The sequence below is a fragment of the Anomaloglossus baeobatrachus genome, chromosome 3, assembly GCF_048569485.1.
Source record: "Anomaloglossus baeobatrachus isolate aAnoBae1 chromosome 3, aAnoBae1.hap1, whole genome shotgun sequence".
NCBI lineage: Eukaryota > Metazoa > Chordata > Amphibia > Anura > Aromobatidae > Anomaloglossus > Anomaloglossus baeobatrachus.
This window is the reverse complement of record NC_134355.1, coordinates 662,905,434-662,928,024: the sequence shown is the minus strand read 5'-3', so window position 1 is coordinate 662,928,024 and position 22,591 is coordinate 662,905,434. Positions and strand designations below refer to the sequence as shown.

General features: G+C 43.3%; 1 protein-coding gene across 1 annotated transcript in view; it reads left to right on the top strand.

Annotated features, from left to right (window-relative positions):
* LOC142297391 (uncharacterized) overlaps positions 1 to 21,223 on the top strand; it is a 165,464-nt gene extending 144,241 nt beyond the window's left edge. The window contains exons 14-19 of the mRNA XM_075341616.1: positions 3,237 to 3,397; positions 6,422 to 6,598; positions 9,517 to 9,658; positions 11,706 to 11,890; positions 17,372 to 17,513; positions 21,048 to 21,223. Of these exons, the coding sequence (XP_075197731.1) occupies positions 3,237 to 3,397; positions 6,422 to 6,598; positions 9,517 to 9,658; positions 11,706 to 11,890; positions 17,372 to 17,513; positions 21,048 to 21,223 (983 nt within the window). The remainder of the gene's footprint in view (positions 1 to 3,236; positions 3,398 to 6,421; positions 6,599 to 9,516; positions 9,659 to 11,705; positions 11,891 to 17,371; positions 17,514 to 21,047) is intronic.
* The last annotated feature ends 1,368 nt before the right edge of the window (positions 21,224 to 22,591 follow it).

Sequence of the window (22,591 nt, the reverse complement as noted above, 5' to 3'; positions counted from 1 at the left end):
GACTGCTCCTCCTTCTCCTCATGCGCCATCATGGTGACCGTTACAATAGTTAAGCCGTTGTTTCAGGTATACCCCCAGTGGTAAATTTTTTCGCCCATTCTTTCTGAATGGGCATTACAACGACAGGAGACCCGCTCCTTTGCAATGGGAACAATGTTTTGAGGCCCTCATGCACATCTCTATCCAGGGACAATGTGGAGCCTCCCAATTTTTGGCTGCCCTGCCTAAGGGCTATACTACAATAGACCCACTTCCTTACAATGGGCACTTCATGTTTACAGGCCATCATGCACGTCTCTATCCAGGGACAATATGGAGCCTGACGCTGCCACCGACTGCCACACACATGCTGTTTTTAAATGCAAGCACGGACGCAATAAGAACCTAACTGGTTTTTAGGAGCGACAATTACTGAGAAGTCTGACACTATCAGACACTGCTGACTGACGTGTATTATACACTAGACTTGTGCGTTATATAATTGTTTGTGCAAAACGCGCACCTGTACGCTGCCACCGACAGACACACACGTGCTGTTTTTAAATGCAAGCACGGACGCAATAAGAACCTAACTGGTTTTTAGGAGCGACAATTACTGAGAAGTCTGACACTATCAGACACTGCTGACTGACGTGTATTATACACTAGACTTGTGCGTTATATAATTGTTTGTGCAAAACGCGCACCTGTACGCTGCCACCGACAGACACACACGTGCTGTTTTTAAATGTAAGCACGGACGCAATAAGAACCTAACTGGTTTTTAGGAGCGACAATTACTGAGAAGTTTGACACTATCTGGACTGTTTTACACTGTGTACACCAGCCCCAGATATGATGAAGGCTGGTATACGGTCACCACTAGGAATGGCTATATACCCTGCCTGCCTGCCTGCCTGCCTGCCTGTATACTGCTACAATAGTCCTGACAAGGACTCTTCTGGTCACTAGCCTGTATTCCGACCTGGCTATACCCTGCCTGTATATAGCAACAATAGTCCTGAGAAGGACTCTGCTACTGTACTCCGACCTGGCTATACCCTGCCTGCCTGTATACAACTAGAATAGTCCTGAGAAGGACTTTTGGTCACACTGTTTGCAGCCCTGCAACTGAAAAAGCTATAAAGGGCCGCAAAGCTTTCCCTGAATCAGCGACACTCTCCCTGCACTGACTGTCTGGATAGCTGTGAGCAGAGCACAGCGCGCCGGCCGGTATAAAGGCTCGGTCACGCTGTGCAGGCCGGCCAATCACTGCAATTCCACAACTAACAGGGCTGTGGCATTGCAGTGGTCTGCCAGCCAATCCCTGCATGAGGGCTGGCTCTCAAAAGAGCGCCAACATGCAGAAATGAAGACCACGAGTACAGCACGAGTATCGCGAGATTACTCGGTCCCCGCCGAGCAGCCCGAGTACAGCGATACTCGTGCGAGTACCGAGTAGTTACAAGCATGCTCGCTCATCACTACTAAAGACCCATACGTATGTTTCGCTTACTGTAAATGTGATTTGCCATATGGGGCTGACAGCTTCCTCAGGGGGAGTGTACTGTGCTGTGTGGAAATGGCAGGCTTTATACCCAGTCTTCCTCTTGTCTCTGCGGTGCCTGCGTGTGCCAATGGATCATCAGACCATGATTGTGTTGTGTGCGCACACCACTGAGGAAAGAAAACAGCGGTGCCGGAGATCCAGGTGGAACGGTGCATGTGCGAGTTCTGGGACGCATCACCAAGGAAACCACGCATGTTCACATGTACGTAATACTAAGTACGACCATATTGGAAAACTAGTTTCTTTAAGAGGGAAAAAGACACAGAACCATGAGCTGAGACTAAAGGCCCCATCACACGCAGCGATATTGCTAGCGATATCGCTAGCGAGCGTACCCGCCTACATTGTTTGTACGTCACAGGCAAATCGCTGCCCGTGGCGCACAAAATCGTTAGCAGCCATCACATGGACTTACCTGCCTAGCGACATCGCTGTTGCCGGTGAACCACCTCCTTTCTAAGGGGGCGGTTCGTTCGGCGTCACAGCAGCATCACTAAGCAGCTGCCCAATAGAAGCGAAGGGGCGGAGATGAGCGGCCATAACATCCCGCCCACCTCCTTCCTTCCTCATTGCCGGTGGCCGCAGGTAAGCTGTAGTTCGTCGTTCCCGAAGTGTCACACATAGCGATGTGTGCTGCCTCGGGAACGACGAACAACCTGCGTCCTCAACAATCAACGATTTTTTGAAAATGAATGACGTGACAACGATCACCGATAAGGTGAGTATTTTTGATCGTTAACGGCCGTTCTTTGGTGTCACATGCAACGACGTCGCTAACGATGCCGGATGTGCGTCACAGAATCCGTGACCCCGGTGATATATCGTTAGATACGTCGTTGCGTGTAAAGAGGCCTTAAGACTCTCCATAGCTGGACTGTAGTGCCGATCTGGGTTGCGGTGAAGTTGGGCGAGTCAGTAGAATCAGAGTTCAAGAAAGTTAATAAAATACAATTGAAACTGTGTGGAAATGTTCCGTATTGTGAAGGAAACATTCTTTAAGCTGTGTATCTACTGAAGATAATCTCAACTAAGTTAACGTTTAGTAAAAAGTTTATTTTTGATTGGTGGACTGAAGGGAAGCATTCTCACCAGGTTTTGTGCACGCTGGCTCCTGCTGTATTTGGCACCCTCATTGATGTGAGTGATAGCAACCACTTTCCTTAGTGGCTCCTATGCTAAGTGGTGCCCAAGCATGGAGGGTTTGAGGTGTAGACTATGCAAGGCTCTCTGATTACTGGTTCCTTCTGCATTTAGCTCGTACTGTATATCGAAGCGTTGAGGGGTACGCCTGGAAAAGAAGGCTGCGTCCTCCAATCGCTCACATTGTGTTCTGCATTCATCAGGGTAGCAGAGCACAGCTAATGCTAAACTGAACTGCACCTTGACGGAACTCCTGCTGCACTCACAGTCCGGGGTGTTTCTCTATTAGCAATAGCTAATACCTTAGCATTACAACTATAGTTCTTAATTCTCCTTAGTAATTTTTGTGAACATTTTCTATTACAATCATTGTCCTGAGATGGGCTATCTACTGTTATTTGTGATCTCATGTAAAAGAACACCTAGAATTACACAGCAGACAACAAGAGTTGTTGTTTGTGGATCAAATGTTGGGTCAAATTCAAGGAAACAATTAAATTCACATTTTGCTCATCACTTTTACAACAATATCTTCTGTTTTTATCAGGAAAACCTTTCAATAACCTGAGAAATGTGAATTCTGCTGTAGCCAATATAATTGTGTCCATACTGCTCAGTGAGAGGTATGATTACGAGAATCCCACCATCCTGAAGCTGGTGGACCTGATTAATGAAAATACAAGGCTCTTCGGGAGCCCCCTGGTTCGGGTGAGTCTATCTCATGTATTTGCTTCATAAAATATTATACTCTCAAAGTCTCAATACAATAAAGTTGGAGCATTACCATAAAACCAGTCACCTTTTTGAAGGGTATGTTCCCTTTTTCACTTTTCTAATTTTGAATGCCTCTTGAATTAAAAATGAAGCAGTAAATAGTGAAGAATCAAGAATCAAACATAATTTTCCGGTATACAGCTATGTGTTTCCATGGTTACAGACTATAAACAAACCTTTGTAGTCTATCGCTTGTGTCAGGTTTTACCCTCTTCCATCAGCACTTTCTTCGAATGTCAGTAAATGCATACAAGTAAAATATATCTTTGTACCGTGTTAGCCAGTAGAGATAAAAAAAATTGTTTAAAAGAACAGAGAGTCCTCAGTGGTTGATACCTTTTAATGGCTAACTGAAAAGATGGTAATAATTGCAAGCTTTCGAGACTACTCAGGTCTCTTCATCAGGCATGGTATAACACAAAATCTGAAGAGGAGGACTCTCTGTTCTTTTAAACAATTTTTTTTATCTCTACTGGCTAACACGGTACAAAGATATATTTTACTTGTATCAAAATGGAGGATACCAGAATGTACCGCATCTTTATGGAACTAAAGACACTTCTGAAGAAACGCGCACAACTGGACAGCGACATATTTTTCTTATCCAAAATATGGCTAGAACAGCTTGTCCCCCTGCCATAGAGATAGTTCTGTTTCATATAACTTGTTCTTTTTTTTTTTTTTTTTTTTTTTTTTTTTTTTACTGCACTATTCTAAGTCCTGTTGTGTATAAATACGTGACTCTTCAGATTTTGTGTTATACCATGCCTGATGAAGAGACCTGAGTAGTCTCGAAAGCTTGCAATTATTACCATCTTTTCAGTTAGCCATTAAAAGGTATCAACCACTGAGGACTCTCTGTTCTTTAGTAAATGCATAAGAATAAAGGGCAGAGGGGTGGACCAGCAGTTGACTGTAGAACCTGTCTCCAAATGGTTTGTTTTCAGACTGTAACCATGGAGCCATATAAAGTAGGTCTACATGTAAGCTGCCTTCACAAGCTAGTAGGAGGTGTTTAATGAGGATAATTTGCAAAGTTGCTGCATTTTTTTTATTTTAGATGGAAAGGAGATGTTGTGTTTTCTACAAGAGATGTGGGTTCTCTAAGCCTCTATCTATTTGGTGCCCGACCAGCTCGGTTGTCACCCCTATTTTTTACACGCAGCAACGTCATTTGTGCGTCACGGGCAAATCGCTGCCTGTGGCGCACAATATCACTAACACCCGTCACACTAGTTACCTTCCTAGCGACGTCACTGTGGTCGGCAAACAACCTGTTTTTTAATGGGGAGGTTGGTGCGCCATCACAGTGACGTCACACAGCGGCCGACCAATAGAAGCGGAGGGGTGGAGAGCACCCGGAGTGTCACACGTAGCGATGTGTGCTGCCTCAGGAACGACGAACACCCTACGTCCACAACGACCAACGAGATTTTGAAAATGAACGACGTGTCAACGATCAATGATTAGGTGAGTATTTTTGATCGTTAACACTCACTCATAGCTGTTACACGCAACGACGTCGCTAACAACGCCGGATGTGCATCACGAATTCCGTGACCCCGACGACATATCGTTAGATATGTCGTTGCATGTAAAGCCTCCTTTCTCCTCCTGGCCAAGCTTCCAAATGATTGAAAATAACCAGCACCCTCTGGTGGAAGCAGAGGGTATATATAGGACCTTGGTGTGGTCCGCTGAAAACACCTAACCAGGAGTCAGAAGCTTCTGGAAGGAAAACTGACATTAACCCTCTCCTCCCCAAAGGAAAAGCAATACATATAATCGGCATAGTCTCACAAGATAAAGTCAGACTCTAAACCAGAACCTGTCACTAAACTCTGCAACAGAGAAAAGACTGTGACATCAGACTATCAAAATTTAAGATTTTTAGTATTATTTTTTTAATTTTAAACAGAGGAAAAGGCAAGGTATGGCATGGTCTAACATTAAAAATGGCCTGATCTTCTTAGGGGGTGCTGGGGGTAAGGAGAAGAAGTGGAGCCTGATCCAAAAAATCCATGACTGACAATAGCGTTAATATCTAATCATAGATTCATAGAATGGTAGAGTTGGAAGGGACCTCAACGGCCATCGGGTTCGACCCCCTGTGAGTGCAGATTTTCCCAATTCATCCAAGCTATATGCTTATCCAGTTGCCGCTTGAAGATTTCCATTGATGGAGAGCCCACCAACTCCCGCTGTAGCCTGTTCCACTCCCTGATTGCCCTCACTACCTACCGTGGTAGCCTCTTCCACTCCTTGACTGCCCTCACTACCTACCACAGTAGCCTGTTCCAGTCTCTGACTGCCCTCGTTACCTCCTGTTGTAGCCTGTTCCACACCCTGACTGCCCTCACTGTCAGGAAGTTTTTCCTAATGTCTAATCTGAATCCCCTTCCTTTTAGTTTCATCCCATTGCTTCTTGTACTTCCTTATGTTAATGAGAATAGGATGATCCCTCTGCACTGTGACTTCCTTTCAGATATTTGTAGACCACTATTAAGTCTCCTCTCAGCCTTCTCTTTTTCAAACTAAACATTCCTAATTCTTTTAGCTGTTCTTCATAGGACACGTTTTGCAGCCCTCCTACCATCTTGGTTGCTTTTCTCTGGACTTGCTCTAATATATCGATGTCTTTCTTATCTATATCTATATTAGCACACAGTAGCTAGACGTTTAACTTTTTGATTTTGTGCCCAAAATATGTACTCATAATACAATGGTATTGATCATCTTCTTACTGTTAGTCCTGTCTGTATGACGATGCTTTTATGAATTTTCATTTTATTTACTGCCTCAAATATGGTCAGGAGGTTACATGATCTGGCTAGTATTTTTTTTCTTTAATAAAATATTATTTATTATTTATATATTTACCGTAATGCATGAATAATTAAATATGTATTTTTATTATATTTTCACTTATTTATTTATTCATTATTTTTAATTTTAAAGCTGTATAAAAGTTTTCCTCTGCTGATACGCTGCATACCGGGAGATCACCACAAAATTTTTACCAACATCAAAGAGTTTGACTCTTTTTTAGAGTCAACATTTACTAAACAGAGGAAAGACCTGGATGCGAATGACCAGCGCAATCTGATCGATGCCTACCTTGTCAAGCAGAAAGAGGTATTTGTATTGATTGGTTCATAATAAAATAAAAAATAAATTACTCAGGACCAGTAGACGGGAACTCAATACATACCTGTTTGCAAACTTAAACTATTAGAGTATGTGCACACATTGTACTTTTCAGGCTGATTCTGCAAAATCTGCTTAGAAAAATTGCTAAAAAAAGCGCCTCTTAAAATGAACATCATGCCCAGTAATGTAAAAAAGGTGTAAAAAAAAGTGTTGCTGTCTATATGTGCCATCTCATCTCACTTGTTTTACCCACTTCAGAGTTCGGAATTCCTTAAGCACTTAAAAGTGGGAACATACTCATTCTTAGGGTCACTTTGCATACTACGACATCGTAGGTGCGATGTCGGTGGGGTCAAATTGAAAGTGACGCACATCCGGCGTCGCAGGCGATATCGTATTGTGTAAAGCCTTTTTGATACGATTAACGAGCGCAAAATCGTCGTCATCATTTCATCGGTGTAGCGTTGGTCATTTCCATAATTCGGAAATGACCGATGTTACGATGTTGTTCCTCCTTCCTACGGCAGCACACATCGCTGTGTGTGAAGCCGCAGGAGCGAGGAACATCTCCTACCTGCGTCCTGCGGCTCTCGCCAGCTATGCGGAAGGAAGGAGGTGGGCGGGATGTTTACATCCCGCTCATCTCCGCCCCTTCTCTTCTATTGACCGCCTGCTGTGTGACGTCTCTTTGACGCCGCACGACCCGCCCCCTTAATAAGGCCAGAGCGACGTCGCAGGGCAGGTGAGTGCATGAAATGCTGGCATAGCAATAATGTTCGCTACGCCAGCTATAACCATGATATCTCAATTGAAAACAGAGAATTTTTCAGGGCACTACTCAGCACTTGGCATAACCAACATTAATAATGATGAACCTGTGCAGCAGGCATAAATCAGCGCAGCTCCGGGGTGCATATAGTGGCAGACATAGATGTCATCCAATATAGAAGATAAAAAATGCACTCACCAGATATTTTTGCTGTGCTATGTGCGATTTATTCAATCGTGGAGGTTACATGAGTTACATGAGTGTCAAACGACGGCCGTTTCGCACTTTCACAGTGCTTCAGCTGAAGCACTGTGAAAGTGCGAAACGGCCGTCGTTTGACACGTCTTGGCGTGTGCTCCCTCCCCCACCAGCCCTCTCCACTCATGTAACCTCCACGATTGAATAAATCGCACATAGTACAGCAAAAATATCTGGTGAGTGCTTTTTTTATCTTCTATATTGGATGATAACCATGATATCGCAGCTGCGACGGGGGCGGGGACTATCACGCTCAGCATCGCAAGCATCGGCTTGCAATGTCGTAGTGTGCAAAGTGCCCCTTAGACTGGAGTCACACTTGCGATTGCCTCACATGTATCTAGCGTGAGTTTGCGGTGCATCACCCGTCACAGACTCACACTCTCCTCACAGGAGTGGGTCGGTTGCATCCATCTCCATGCAGCCGACCCGCTCCTGCACGCAGCGTGTGAGTCCGTGACGGGTGATGCACTGCAAATTCATGCGAGATACACGCGAGGCAATCGCAAGTGGGACTCCGGCCTTAAGGCTGGTTTACATGCTACGATATCCCTAGCCATATTGCTAGCGAGCGTACCCGCCCCCCGTCGTTTGTGTGTCACAGGCAAATTGCTGCCCGTGGCGCACAATATCGCTAATACCCATCACACGTACTTACCTTCCTAGCGATGTCACTGTGAGCGGCGAATAACCTCTTTGTTAAGGGGGAGGTTCGTGCGGTGTCACAGCAACGTCACACAGCGGCCAACCAATAGAAGCGGAGACCAGCTGCATTAATGACACGCCCACCTCGTTGCCGGAGGACGCAGGTACGTTGTTGTTCGTTGTTCCCGGGGTGTCACACGTAGCGATGTGTGCTGCCTCAGGAACGACGAAAAACCAGCGACCACAACGAGCAACGATTTTTTGAAAATGAACAACGTGTCAACGATCAATGATTGGGTGAGTATTTTTGATCGTTGACACTCGCTCGTAGCTGTTCTCGCTAACGACGCCGAATGTGCGTCACGAATTCCGTGACCCCGACGAAATATCATTAATGATATCATTGCGTGTAAAGAACCCTTTACATTCAGAAGTTGCCCACTCTCTATGATTCTTGGCCGTCACAAGATCTGTCAAAGTGGCTTACTAGTGTCTTACTGTTGCTGTATGAACAAACCCTTAAAGTATGTGCATACAGTGGTTTTTTTTTGTGGCAGTCAAAAAAAAATTACAAGGTTTTAAATGGAAACCTATTCAGGAAATTTTTTATATGTAGAGTTTTTGCAGAAGGTTTCATTTCTTTAAGCAGTTTTAAAGACATTTTATAGACCTTCTGAAAGAGAATTTTTCCTGAAACAGTTTTTGCAGCCTTTGGATTTTAAGCTAGAAGTAGACCAACCCTTTAAGACTTAAAGGGCTTGTCCACTAAAAGGGCAACCCCTTCTGATTACTCAGGTAAAAGATGAAAGCTTACATTTACCTCTGCGGTTGGCACGGCATTTGTAGTGCCGTGGCTCACATGAAATTGTGAGGTCACACAAACCTTGTATCCAATCAGTACTGGGTTTTTGCTTCCCGCGTTTTGTAAAATGAGTTAATCAAGAGAAAGTGAGCACTGTGGCTGATTACTCTTGTGTCTGAAGGCGGGGAGACAAAAGCCGGCGCTGATTGGATGCAGGGCTCGCGTGAGATCACAACACAAGCCCCAGCACAGCTGGAACCGTGCCTGCCTCGGAGGAAACATGGGGAAACATGGAATCCGATGGGGTTGTCCTAGTAATGGACAACCTCTGTAAGCCTTATAGGGTCGGTCTACTTCTAGCTCTAGATTTTCTTTATCTACATCATCTCCAACAAGGTAATAACTGTATGACGTGATCATCATTTACAGGAAAAGCCAGAATCCACTCAGTATTACAGCAACGGCAACCTCCTGGCTCTGGTGACAGATCTGTTCATTGCGGGAATTGAAAGCACATCAACCACATTGAGATGGGGTCTTCTGCTAATGATGAAATATCCAGAAATTCAAGGTAGGATGAGAAGTTGCCTTAGTCATCATGTCAAGGGTTTATTACATAATTTTTCCAATGTGTTGAAACCTTCCCATTACAGTCAATAATTACAACTAATATCAAGATCTGATTTAAGGAATGTTCATATTCCTTCTTTTTTTGTGTGCTTCAAATTCTGTGCTTTACCCAATATTGTTAAATACTTAAAGAAGTCTCATTAGTCTTAGAATGGGGTTTAGAGATCATCAAATTTCCCAAAATTTGTTTTGGAAAGATTTGCTGGAATTTGATTCGCAGATTTGCTCTAGTTTGGTCCAATTTAATTGCAATGACGGAAAAGGGAAGGGGTAAGAACAACTTTAAACTCGCTTCTCTTTATGTGTTTTTCGGCATCTGCCACCACAGCTTCGGTCCTCTGCCTGGTCTTACGTTTTACCGTAATTGCCACCTGAGGCTTGTGATTGATCTCACCCCATCACGAAGGGTAAGAATGTGAATGTCCTCCACTGTAACTTGGGAAGGGATGGAGGAGATATTTTGCAACATGACTTAGGTCAATCACAAGGCTCATATTTGCCTCAGCAACAGAATGGAGCAATGTAAGAACAGAAGACCAGGAAGGAGAACCAGAAGTGCCTGTGCTGTGGAGGTGACAGAGATGGTAAGGAAAGGTGACCATAAAGATTTTCTTTATTTTAACCTGAACCTAATAAGAATCCATGAAAATGGCGCTTGGAAGGCTTCTATTTTGCTGGATTCATATAAATCAAATCTCAAAAAAATCCGCCTTGTGTCAAAGTGTAATTTACAGGTTGAACCCATCACAGGAAATTCAAATAAGACATTCACAGACAAGAATAAAATTCATTAGTAATATAAAAATAAATTCATCTAAATGCAAAAGGGTATTTGAGTAAAAGGTGACATATGGTATAAATTTCTAAACGATAAATGAATGTGAGAGTAGTGAGAATAGAGTAGATTGCAACATAGTATAATAGGTGTAAACCTATGTGATATAAATTAATTACGTGATTACAAGGGTATTTAAGATCCATTTCCTCTACCCGGACATACGCCCCTGAGGAAAAGTATATTGAAACATACGTCGGGATAGAGGGACGACTCAGCACTATACACCAGGTTATTATTGTTCACTGGCACAGGAGCACCCTATTTTATCGGTCATTGAATCTGATCTGAATGCATTACTGTTCGCTTATAGCAACCTCCACTGCACTTTATATTAGAAGCACTTTACACCACTGGTCACTGATTAGCACTTAGCAATTAGCAACATTAATAGGTCACAGAAATTGCCAATTAATGTATATCGCATAGATTTACACCTGTTTTACTATGTTGCAATCTACTACAGACTCTCTACTCTCACATTAATTTATCGTTTAGAAAATTATACCATATGTCACCTTTTACTCAAATACCCTTTTGCATTTAGATGAATTTATTTTTATATTACTAATGAATTTTATTCTCGTCTGTGAATGTCTTACTTTTAAGGTTTATATAAACCAGATATATTCACTGATACTTGAATTTTCCAGACAATAATATATTCCTTTTGTATCAAATATTTAAGCTTTGTTTACTCCTGTGCCTATTATAATCCTAATATTTATGCTGACATATCGTCCCTCTTATTGAAGCACCATTATTTATTATACTTTGCATTGTTTTACACTTATATTTTTAATATTTACTAAATAAATAATCTATTTTCCTACATTGAAATCACTGTTTTTTTTCCGGTGGAGTACCTTCTGCTCCACAAGTGTTGTTTTAATTGGTTGTGCAGTGAGTTAACTATTCAGACCATATTGTTGTTAACATACTAGACGTTGGCTATATCATAGGGAGTTTGTGAATAATTTAATAAAAACTAGATCCTAGTGTTACGTGATTAGATCTAAAGTCTTGATATTTGACCCGAGCCTGGGTTCATTGGAAGATCTTGTTGTATCGTTCAATCTGCTTATGTAGTGCGTCCCTCACATGTGCAAAGAAGCTTTCTTTTTGGTTATCTCAATTATCTCTTCTTTGACAGAAAAAGTCCAAAAAGAAATTGAGCGAGTGATCGAATCGACTCAACCTCATGTAGAACATAGGAAACAAATGCCATATACTGATGCCGTCATTCATGAGATTCAGCGGTTTGGTGACATTGTGCCGGGAAACCTCCCTCATGTCACTTCTCAAGATGTTAGATTCAGAGGATATTTTATACCTGAGGTAAAAGAAGAACAACCTTTGTGTTACTATGTCCATTGTGTTTATCGTAAATTTGTGAATTTTGAATTTCAAGGCTCTGTTCACTTTTGATTTCATAGCTACCCCTACGGTTTCTGGCAAGCCTTGAGCATCATATAGTTGCTATATCTGTCATCAGAATAATGTTACCTCCATGAACACCATCAAAGTAAATAGATGGGGTTCACAGATGACCATTTTCAGAGAATCATAGAATGGTAGCGTTGGAAAGACCTCAAAGGCCATCGGGTCCAACCCCCTGTGAGCGCAGGCTTTCCTAAATCATCCCAGCTATATGTTTATCCAGTTTCCACTTGAAGATTTCCATTGATGGAGAGCTCACTGCTTCCCGTGGCCGCCTGTTCCACTCTCTGACTGTCCTCACTACCTCCCATGGTCGCCTGTTCCACTCTCTGACTGCCCTCACTACCTCCCGTGGTCACCTGTTCCACTCTCTGACTGCCCTCACTACCTCCCATGGTCGCCTGTTCCACTCTCTGACTGCCCTCACTACCTCCCGTGGTTGCCTGTTCCACTCTCTGACTGCCCTCACTACCTCCCGTGGTCGCCTGTTCTACTCTCTGACTGCCCTCACTACCTCCCGTGGTCGCCTGTTCCATTCTCTGACTGCCCTCCCTGTCAGAAAGTTTTTCCTAATGTCTAATCTGAATCTCCTTCCTTTCAGTTTCATCCCATTGCTTCTTCTACTTCCTTGTGTTAATGAGAATAGGGTAGTTCCCTCTGCACTGTGACTTCCTTTCAGATATCTGTAGACCACTATTAAGTCTCCTCTCAGCCTTCTTTTTTCAAACTAAACATCCCTAGTTCTTTTAGCCGGTCTTCATATGACATGGTTTGCAGACCTTCTACCATCTTGGTTGCTCTTCTCTGGACTTGCTCCAATATATCGATCTTTCTTGAATTGGGGTGCCCAGAACTGTACTGTCAGGGCCAGGCGGTCGGGCAGACCCAGGAGGTGGATCCACTGGTCCGAACTCTAAGATGGTGGTAAGGAGTCCGGTAGCTGAAGCACTATGGGCAGCAGAACAGTCCGTGCAAGTGAGTGTAACGGAGAAGTCCCTGGGACCACGGAGTCACAGATGGTAGTCCGGGTGACGTAGCTCAGGTTCGGAAGCCGAGATGAGGTCAGGCGGGGTCCGGAACCTTTGGAGCGAGATGACGGGTCACCGCAGGGATCCGAGATGGTACGGACTGTCAGATGGCAGACGGACAGCGTGCGGGGTTCGGGATTCAGCAGGACCGGATGCCGAGGCAGGATCAGCTCTAGAAAAGAGATACGTGAGTATGGCAAGGAGACACAAGGAGACCTGACTCCTAGCTTGGAAAACACGAAGATCAGGCCCCGCCCCCTTGGACAATAAACCCTTATATACCCTGTACCTGTTTAGCTTCATTTCCTGTTAATGGACGCTGGCCCTTTAAGAAAGGGTCAGTGACCACGCGCGCGCCCTAATGCGCATGCGCGCCGCCCGGGTGCCAGAAGCCAGGGAAGGAAGCTGAGGGGAGGACGCAGGGGAGCCGGCCAGGGCCTGGGAAGCCGTCAGACGCCGGGATCGGAGGCCAGGGAACCTGGGAAGGACGGGCACCGGAGGCTGGAGAGCGGGGAGTGTGGCAGGTGAGCCGGGGAGCGGGGCTGAGGACCCGGGGAGCGGGGCAGAGGACCTGGGGAGGGGAGCCGAGGACCCGGGGAGCGTGACATGTACACAGTATTCCAGGTGGGGTCTGACCAGATTTTGATCCAGTCTACTGAACCCTAAACTCCTGAACCAGACTTAGATTTCTATAGTGAAAGCAATGGAAAAATTGTGAAAATATACCCTGCTCTAACTAAATAAAAGCATAGTGCATATAAACATAGGGTACTTAGTAAACACTGTTTTTGATAAAAAAAAAAGCATAAAGCCATCCCACCAACGCCAAGGTGTTCCCAATTGGGATAGTACCTACACTCTCTAATATTAAAATCTTACCATGGGTCAAAATAGGCCTCAATGTGGCTAAGGGCTGGGTACACCTTGGCGTTTGGTGGGATAGCTTTATGCTTTCTTTGATCAAAAACAGTGTTTACTAAGTGCCCTATGTTTATATGCACTATGCTTTTATTTAGTTACAGAAGGGTATGTTTTCACAATTTTTCCCTTGGTTTCTCTTTGTCTTATGGCCAGTGTGAACATGAGCTCACAAGCTCCATGTATACCATCTTATACGCCGGCTCACTTTTTTGCTTTTTTGTTTTTAGATTTCTATAGTGTCATATTTGTTTTAAAAGAACAGAAACTGGTAAAGTTGCTGTGGCCACAAGTGACATGCAAGCATTTGGCCATTAACTTGATGTAAGAGTAAATGTGATTTATCAGACTGGGTCATCTTCATCCACTCTTCCATGATCCAGGTTAACACTTTCAGTTGTGGACAGGCGTCAACATGGGCAGCCTAACTGGTCTCCACTTACTAAGGGCGGCTTTGCACGTTGCGACATTGCACGTGCGATGTCGATGGGGTCAAATTGAAAGTGACGCACATCCGGCGTCGCAGTCGATATCGCAACGTGTAAAACCTTTTTGATACGATGAACGAGCGCAAAAGCATCGTTATTGTATCATCGCTGCAGCCTCCGACATTTCCATAATGCCGGTGCAGCGACAGGTGCGATGTTGTTCCTCGCTCCTGCGGCAGCACACATCGCTGTGTGTGAAGCCGCAGGAGCGAGGAACTTCACCTTACCTGCCGCCGGCTGCAATGAGAAGGACGGAGGTGGGCGGGATGTTTACATCCTGCTCATCTCCGCCCCTCCACTTCAATTGGCCGCCTGCCGTGTGACGTCGCTGTGACGCCGCACGACCCGCCCCCTTAGGAAGGAGGCGGGTCGCCGGTCAGAGGGACGTCGCCCGGCAGGTGAGTGCATGTGAAACTGTCGTAGCGATAATAATCGCTACGGCAGCTTTCACTAGATATTGCACGTGCGACGGGGGCGGGACTATCGCTGCAGCATCGGTAACACATTGTTACCGAAGTCGCAGCGTGCAAAGCCTACCTAAGTCACATAAGCTTCACACTGCAATTCTTTCTGTATTCTGATACCTTTCCTTTATCAATTATTGTAGAGTAGCTCTTCTGAGTCTTAAAGAGGACCAACCACCAGGATTTTCCTATAGAAACTAAAGCCAGTGCTATACTGGCGCTAACATGCTGATTTTAAACGGACCTTTAGCTGTCACATCGGATGAATAGTTATTGAAATATAGGCAAGTAAAGTTCGTGAAATTCACTGTTACTTGATTGATATAGTAGGTGCTGCAGAATATCTATTAGGTGGGTCAAGTTTGCTAGTTATACCCTCCTCTGCATGACTGCCTGTCCTTCTTCCCCCCTGTAAGAACAGTGACAGGAGGAGGAAAGACAGGCAGCAGACAGTGGCGGGAATGACTAGCAAACCCGACCCACTTATTGATGAATTTCACAAAATTTACTTGCCTGTATTTCAGAAGCTATACATCCGATCTCACAACTAAAGGTATGTATAGAATCAGCATCCTAGCTCCAGTATAGCACTTGCTTAAAGGCATCACATGCGCCGATATATTGTGCAATCGCACCCGCCCCCGTCGTTTGTGCATCACGAGCAATTAGTTGCCCATGGCGCACAAAGTCGTTAATCCCCGTCACATGTACTTACCTCCCTAACGACGTCGCTGTGGGCGGCGAACATCTTCTTCCTGAAGGGGGTGGTTTAGTCGGCGTCACAGCGACGTCACACAGCGGCCGCCCAATAGAAGTGGAGGGGCGGAGTTGAGCGGGACGTAACATCCCGCCCACCTCCTTCCTTCCTCATTGCCGGCGGGACGCAGGTAAGCTGTGTTCGTCGTTCCCTGGGTGTCACATGGAGTGATGTGTGCTGCCTCAGGAACGATGAACAACCGGCGCACAGAAGGAGGAACAACATTATGGAAATGAACGATGTGTCAACGAGCAACAATAAGGTGAGTATTTTTGCTCGTTAACAGTCGTTCGGAGGTGTCACACGCTACGACATCTCTAACGATGCCGGATGTGCGTCACAAACTCTGTGACACCGCCGACATATCGTTAGATATATCGTAGCGTGTGACGGGGCCTTTAGGAAAATAGGAAAATCCTGGTGGTTGGTCCTCTTTAAGTATTCATGACCCTGTTGCTGGTTCAATGTTGGTCCATCTTTAAACTTCTTTTGAAGTTAGCCACAGAATACTAGAAACATATTAAAAGAACTGACATTTTGATGATACACTGACACAATCATCTAGCGGTCACAACTTGACTTTTGTCAAATCTATATTCTTAGGCCAACACATCAGCTTAAAAAGAACCTGTCAGCACGATTGTGAAATATAAATTAATGACATGGCTGTAATACAAAAAAAAATGATACCACCTTTGTTGTTTTTCTTTAATCACCATTTGAAGCTTTCTGCTAATAAGATTTCGGTGCTCATGGGCCAGACTGAACACTGGATCTTCTCCTCCCTGTCTATAAGTCACCAGTCCCTCTGCCTGCCTCGGATCTGTGAATGACCGGCCTCCACAGTTTGAAGTTGCAGTAGTAACCTGTCTCTCACAGACCGGAGGCAGCAGAGCTATCGGGGAATCACAGATAGGGAGGAGAAGATCCAGTGTACAGTCCAGCCCCTGTGCATCCAAATCTAATGAGCAGAAAACATCAAGTGCTGATTGAAGAAGAACAACAATGTGGATTTCTTCACCAAATGTATCACTTTAATAAGTATTACAGTACAATTACAGCCATGTCTGTACTTTACATTACAATATTGGGCTGACAAGTTGCCTTTAAATTGTTGTTTGTTAGTGACTTAATGGTGACCATATATGATGTGGCTGCACAACCGATATGAGCCTTGTCAGGTGAGGCCCAATTAAACCAGAAAACTGCCTTAAAAAAAATTGAAAAGTCACAAAATTTTGGGGGAATGTGGCAAGGTTCAAAAATATTATTATTTTTGGTGCTTTAATGCCCGTTTGAATCAGCTTTGACAAAATGGAAAAATGAGAGGGAGCCAGGACGTGGCTCCACATATCAAACTCAGGAAAAGTGGCGACATTTCTATGGTGCACATCATGGGGGTGCACACCACTGAGAAGATGCTCCAAAGTCATTATGCGTCGGACGTGCACTTCACTGAATTTGAGGCATTGCACTCCAGTGAGCCCTTTATTCAGACTACCGTGCACATTGCCAGTCTTAATAAATCGGCTCCCATGTTCTTCATCTGTACAAGCAACATTACCAAGAACCACATTAGAAAATACAAATCATTGATGTGCAGCTTTGATGTGTTTAGTTCTGCACCACTATTGCCCCAGTGCTACATCGTGTTATGACTGATCGATGTAAATTTTACAATAAATATATGTTCCCTGATACAATACATGACGTTTCTTCCATAGGGCACTGTTGTTATCCCATTACTGCACTCTGTACTGAAGGATAAAACCTGCTTTAAGAAAGCCGATGAGTTTTATCCAGAACACTTTCTTGACTCCAGTGGCAACTTCTTAAAGAATGAGGCCTTCATACCATTCTCACTAGGTAATAACAGTCCTGGATCTGAACGATAAATACATATAAATAATCTAGAGAATTTTTGTGTGTACAGCTTTAATAGATAGAATATGGACATCAGACTCAGTAAATGTCATAGACACTTGCACCAGGTAATAATAAAGGACAGTTCCTTCTTAAAGGGAATCTGTCACCAGGTTTTTACTATCTAATCTGAGTGCAGCATAATGTAGGGACAGAGACTCTGATTCCAGTGGTGTGTCACTTACTAGGTTGCTCAGCATAGTTTAGATAAAATCACTGCTTAATCAGCAGTAGATTATCATTACAGGACTACTTGGTGTGCTGCAGGTAGTCCAGCATATTCTAGATCTGCAGCAGAGAAAACATTGATCTTATCAAAATGACAGCAAACAGCCCAGTAAGTGACACATCACTGGAATCAGGGTCTCTGTCTCTACATTAGGCTGCTCTCAGATGGGGGAGCAAAAACCTGGTGACAGATTCCCTTTAATGAGACCACGAGAGGTGCATCCTGAGCTTTATCTGTGTTTAAGGTTCTCCTACACATGTTAATAATCAATGAAAATAAATAGAATTGACAGTTGATCACCTCTTTCACGCAGCTTAAAAAAATCATAATTTCGGCAGCACATCTGCCCATGTACATAGAGGACGTGCTACTAACAAAAAGACAAGAGTATTAGGAATGAGCAAAATATATTAAGGATTGTTCAGTCCCTATACAATGTTTAATGTTCTATGGACCTTAAATGAGCAGTGATATATCGTACTTTTTTATGTTCATGTAAATGTGGAGCCCCTGAGGCTTCAGTTGCCACAGGGTACTGCATCTCACTTAAGGTGCAGTATTCATCATGGGTCCGGAGCAGGTCAGTTGTGGTTACACACACACATCCATATCATACATACATGTAGGAAGGGCCCACAGACTACCGCACCCGTTCTGACCTCTGAAGAATTCGGGATCAGCTGGAGCCCATCACGGCAAAGACCGGTACCTCCGGGCAACCAAAGTACAGTGAGTAAAAACCTGAAACCACAACTGCTGTGTCTGCCCTTCTTTGCCGGCGCCCAACGCTTCAGCACCAACGGCCACTACTACCTCCATTATCCTCCCTGGGGCTTAGCTTCACCTGTGGGAAGCTGAACTATCCTAGCTGTGACAGCATCCGCCCCAGAGGACTGCAAAGGTGGCTAATCCCTGTCACATACTGCAGGTGGCATCACGAGACATCCCCCAACATCCTCATCTCCCCACAAACATTACATCCTTCGTTTCCTTTTTCTGTTCACCTCAGGGTCACGGAACCAAGCAGGGCCATCCGTGACAACCCCCTGACCCTCACTGGCCTGGTGATGAGTATTCCTAAGACCCCGTGGGATGCTCCATAAACCTGCCTATACTATTCTACTGCAATTAGGACTCCAGAAGTAAAAATAGATCTATAATTAATCTGCTAATTCTAATAATGACTCTGCTTATCTTGTCCCATTCTATACGGCAAAGCTGATAAGTGACCTACAGAAAACGGGAAGGTCAGTCAATATAAAATGAAAGAATGCAAATGTAAAGAAAACTTTGAGACCTTTTTCAGCAGATATGCCCACTCCACACAAGGCAGATGCCGGCTGTATGACACGCTTGGTATCTGTCTCTTCGAGAAGCACGGGCAGAATTGAGCTTCTAATAACCATTTAGATGCCGGGCGTGTAATACAGCCAGCATCTGCCTTGTGTGGAGTGGGAATATCTGCTGAAAAAGGTCTCAAAGTTATCCTTCCATTTGCATTCTTTCATTTTAAATTGACTGACCACCTGTTTTCTGTAGGTCACTTATCAGCTTTGCCGTGTAGAATGGGACCAATGGGACCTACAGTGAAAACAGTTGTGGACCAATGAATTCAAAGTAAGGTCTTATCTGTGAAAGTATGATAAATAGAAGAAGAGAAGTTCCTCATTTGGTGCGGCCATAACTCAAAACCTTGATCAGAGCCTGAAACCAGCTGCTGTGGATACAATAAGCCATAAGGCTGGAAGAAATGCAAAAGATGTGGGTACAATGTGGTTTCAATTTGGGCTGCTGGAAAAAAATCAAATAGCCAAATGCTTTAGAGATGATATTAAAAGGTATTTTGCTTCTACGAGTTTCAGAATATTCCTTACTGCTTTTTCAGTAGTGCCACCAGGTTACTTACTGTAACCTGGTGGCTTTCCTGAGAAGGAGTGCGCATAACTCCAAAATGCAAGGTACTAATGGGATGCCATGGCAGTCATGTGCATGCTGAAAGATAAGAATAAGGCTGATGGCAAATCCTACCTTTCTAATGTGAACAGGTGTAAACTGAATATGAAACATAATACCAAAAAGGAAACAGCTGCACTCTGTAGTGCTACGATTTGTGGAACAATGAATATGGGAATGTATACATGCATTACTGCTATAAAAAAACATGTAAAAATTGAAATACTTAGCACACAAAAATGGCCAGTTTTATGTGAGCCCAACAGCCAGCAGCAAGGCAACCTCATTTTGTTGGGTCCCTATCAAGCTAATGCATCTCTTTGGGTTAAAAAAACCTACAATTTTTGGGTGAACAGGAACCTGAAAATGGAGACTTGAAATCACCTGAGGCTGAAGACCAGAGGCTCAAACAGAAGGCATAACCCTGTAGTCTAAGAAAAAGACTGATGGCACATCCTATCTTTCTAATGTGAACAGGTGCAAACTGAATATGAAACATAGCAACAAAAAGGAGACATTTGCACTCTGTAATGCTAATATATGTGGAATAATGAATATGGGAATATAGACATGCGATACTGCTATGAAAAACATGTAAAAATTGAGATACTTAGCACACAAAAATGGCCAGTTTTATGTGAGCCCAACAGCCAGCAGCAAGGCAACCTCATTTTGTTGGGTCCCTATCAAACTAATGCCTCTTTTTGGGTTAAAAAAAAACTACAATTTTTGAGTGGACAGGAACCTGCAAATGGAGAATTAAAATCTCTTGAGGCTGAAGGCATGGAGTGCTCAATCACAAGGCATGACCCTGTAATCTAATAAAAAGACTGATGGCACATCCTATCTTTCTAATGTGAACAAGGGCAAACTGAACATGAAATATAGTAACAAAAAGGAGACAGTTGCACTCTGTGGATATGTGGAACAATGAATATGGGAATTTAGACATGCATTACTGCTTTGAAAAACATGTACAAATTGAGATACTTAACACACAAAACTGGCCAATATTTTGTGAGCCCAACAGCCAACGGCAAGGTAACCTCATTTTTGTTGGGTCCCTATAAAACTAATGCCTCTTTTTGGGTTAAAAAACCCCTAGAATTTATGAGTGGACAGGAACCTGCAAATGGCACATTGCCCTAAGACTTTCTACCTGTTAGAATTCCACAAGATGGATAATTTATTTTTAAGGTTTGGATTTGGAGGACTCTTGAAAACTTTATTTATTACAAAAACAGTATAATTCCCTATCAGCAAATTAACATTTTCCAATTTTTTGTTATTTCTAGGAAAAAGAAGATGTGCTGGGGAAACATTGGCTAAAATGGAGCTCTTCTTGTTCTTCACGTCATTATTACAAAATTTCACATTCAAGGCCCCTCCTGGGGAAAAATTGGACCTTACACCTGCACAGGGGTCTAATAATGCACCAAAAACAAATGAAATTTGTGCCATACCTCGCTGATAAACTTTTATTCAAAAAAAATAATCTCAATAATTTTTCTGAGTAAACAAATGGCAGTAGGTATTAAATCCATTAATCAGGCAATTCAATTGGTAAAATCTCCCACAGAACAAACACTGATGGTTTACTATAAGAATAAACCTCTACATGAGAAAATCAATTCTTGCCAAATCATATTTGTTATGCTGTTCCCTAAAAATTAAGATTGAATATAATTTATTCTTTTTTTACACAAATTTTACAACATTTTTACACAATTTTATTTATACAAATTTGAGCAAAATAGTGACAGGGTTGGGAAGTGTTTTTAAAAAAACTACAAGTAACTATGGGGGAGAGAACACATGCAATGATGTTAATGGCATATGTCTCACTTCATGCGACATTATCAAAAAGAGCAGCTGCACTCAAGTGGAGGAAGAGAGAAAAAGCAAAGAGATGTATACGGTGAACATTGAAATGTGAAAATACATTACTGCAAAGAAAACATGAGAAATGTGAAAAAAAACTTTTTGAGGAAAAAAAATTAGTTATTTTGCAAATAAAATTGGCCAAGTTTAATTGAGCCCAGTTACCACGCCAAGGTGTAACTCTCAACTGGGTCCTAATCTAATTTTTTGCCTCTTTTCGTGTCATTCTTGAACTCTTTATAAGGGCTAGAGAAGAACCTGCAAAAGGAAAAGTAAAACACCTGAGGTCACTGGGAGGAGTGCGCAGACATGACTCCAATTTTACTTCATGCGACGACCTGCAGCCTAATGTAGAACACTAAAGGCGGAGGTAAGAAAACATAACAAAAGAGAAGACCTTATAGATTAGATGGAGTCAACGATTAGAGAATCTGTAGTAGCCAGAGAGGTATGAGAAGGGCCAAGGAGAGGTGTGTATAAGACTTATTCACCCCTTCATGGACGATTTGATTGATACAAAAGATTTTCAAAGGAAATAAAATTTTATGGCATATTTGCTTTACTCTAGACAAAATCCTTTCATTACTGCATATAGTTATTTTTCACAGAATTTCCTGTAAAACATGAAAGCCCATAATAAATTTATATGCCAAAATCATGCCTCTATGACTGAAAACTGGAGGCTGCTGGGAGGAATTAGGTTAAATTCCTCCCAGCAGAGAGGCGGCTGCACAGCTTTTGAATGCTATTGATCTCATATAAGCAGATTAATAGCCTTTATTACATAACAGGTTCCACTTAAAGAGGCGGTTCACCCCTTTCTATTACTGCCTACATCAATATTATGATAAGAAACAAGGTTTCTCTCAAATACTTTGTGTTCGCAATAGTGTCTGTGAGTGGCGCTGTTGTGGTCCACTCTTCCCCATCTCATGACCACTGATGTCCGGTGATGTCA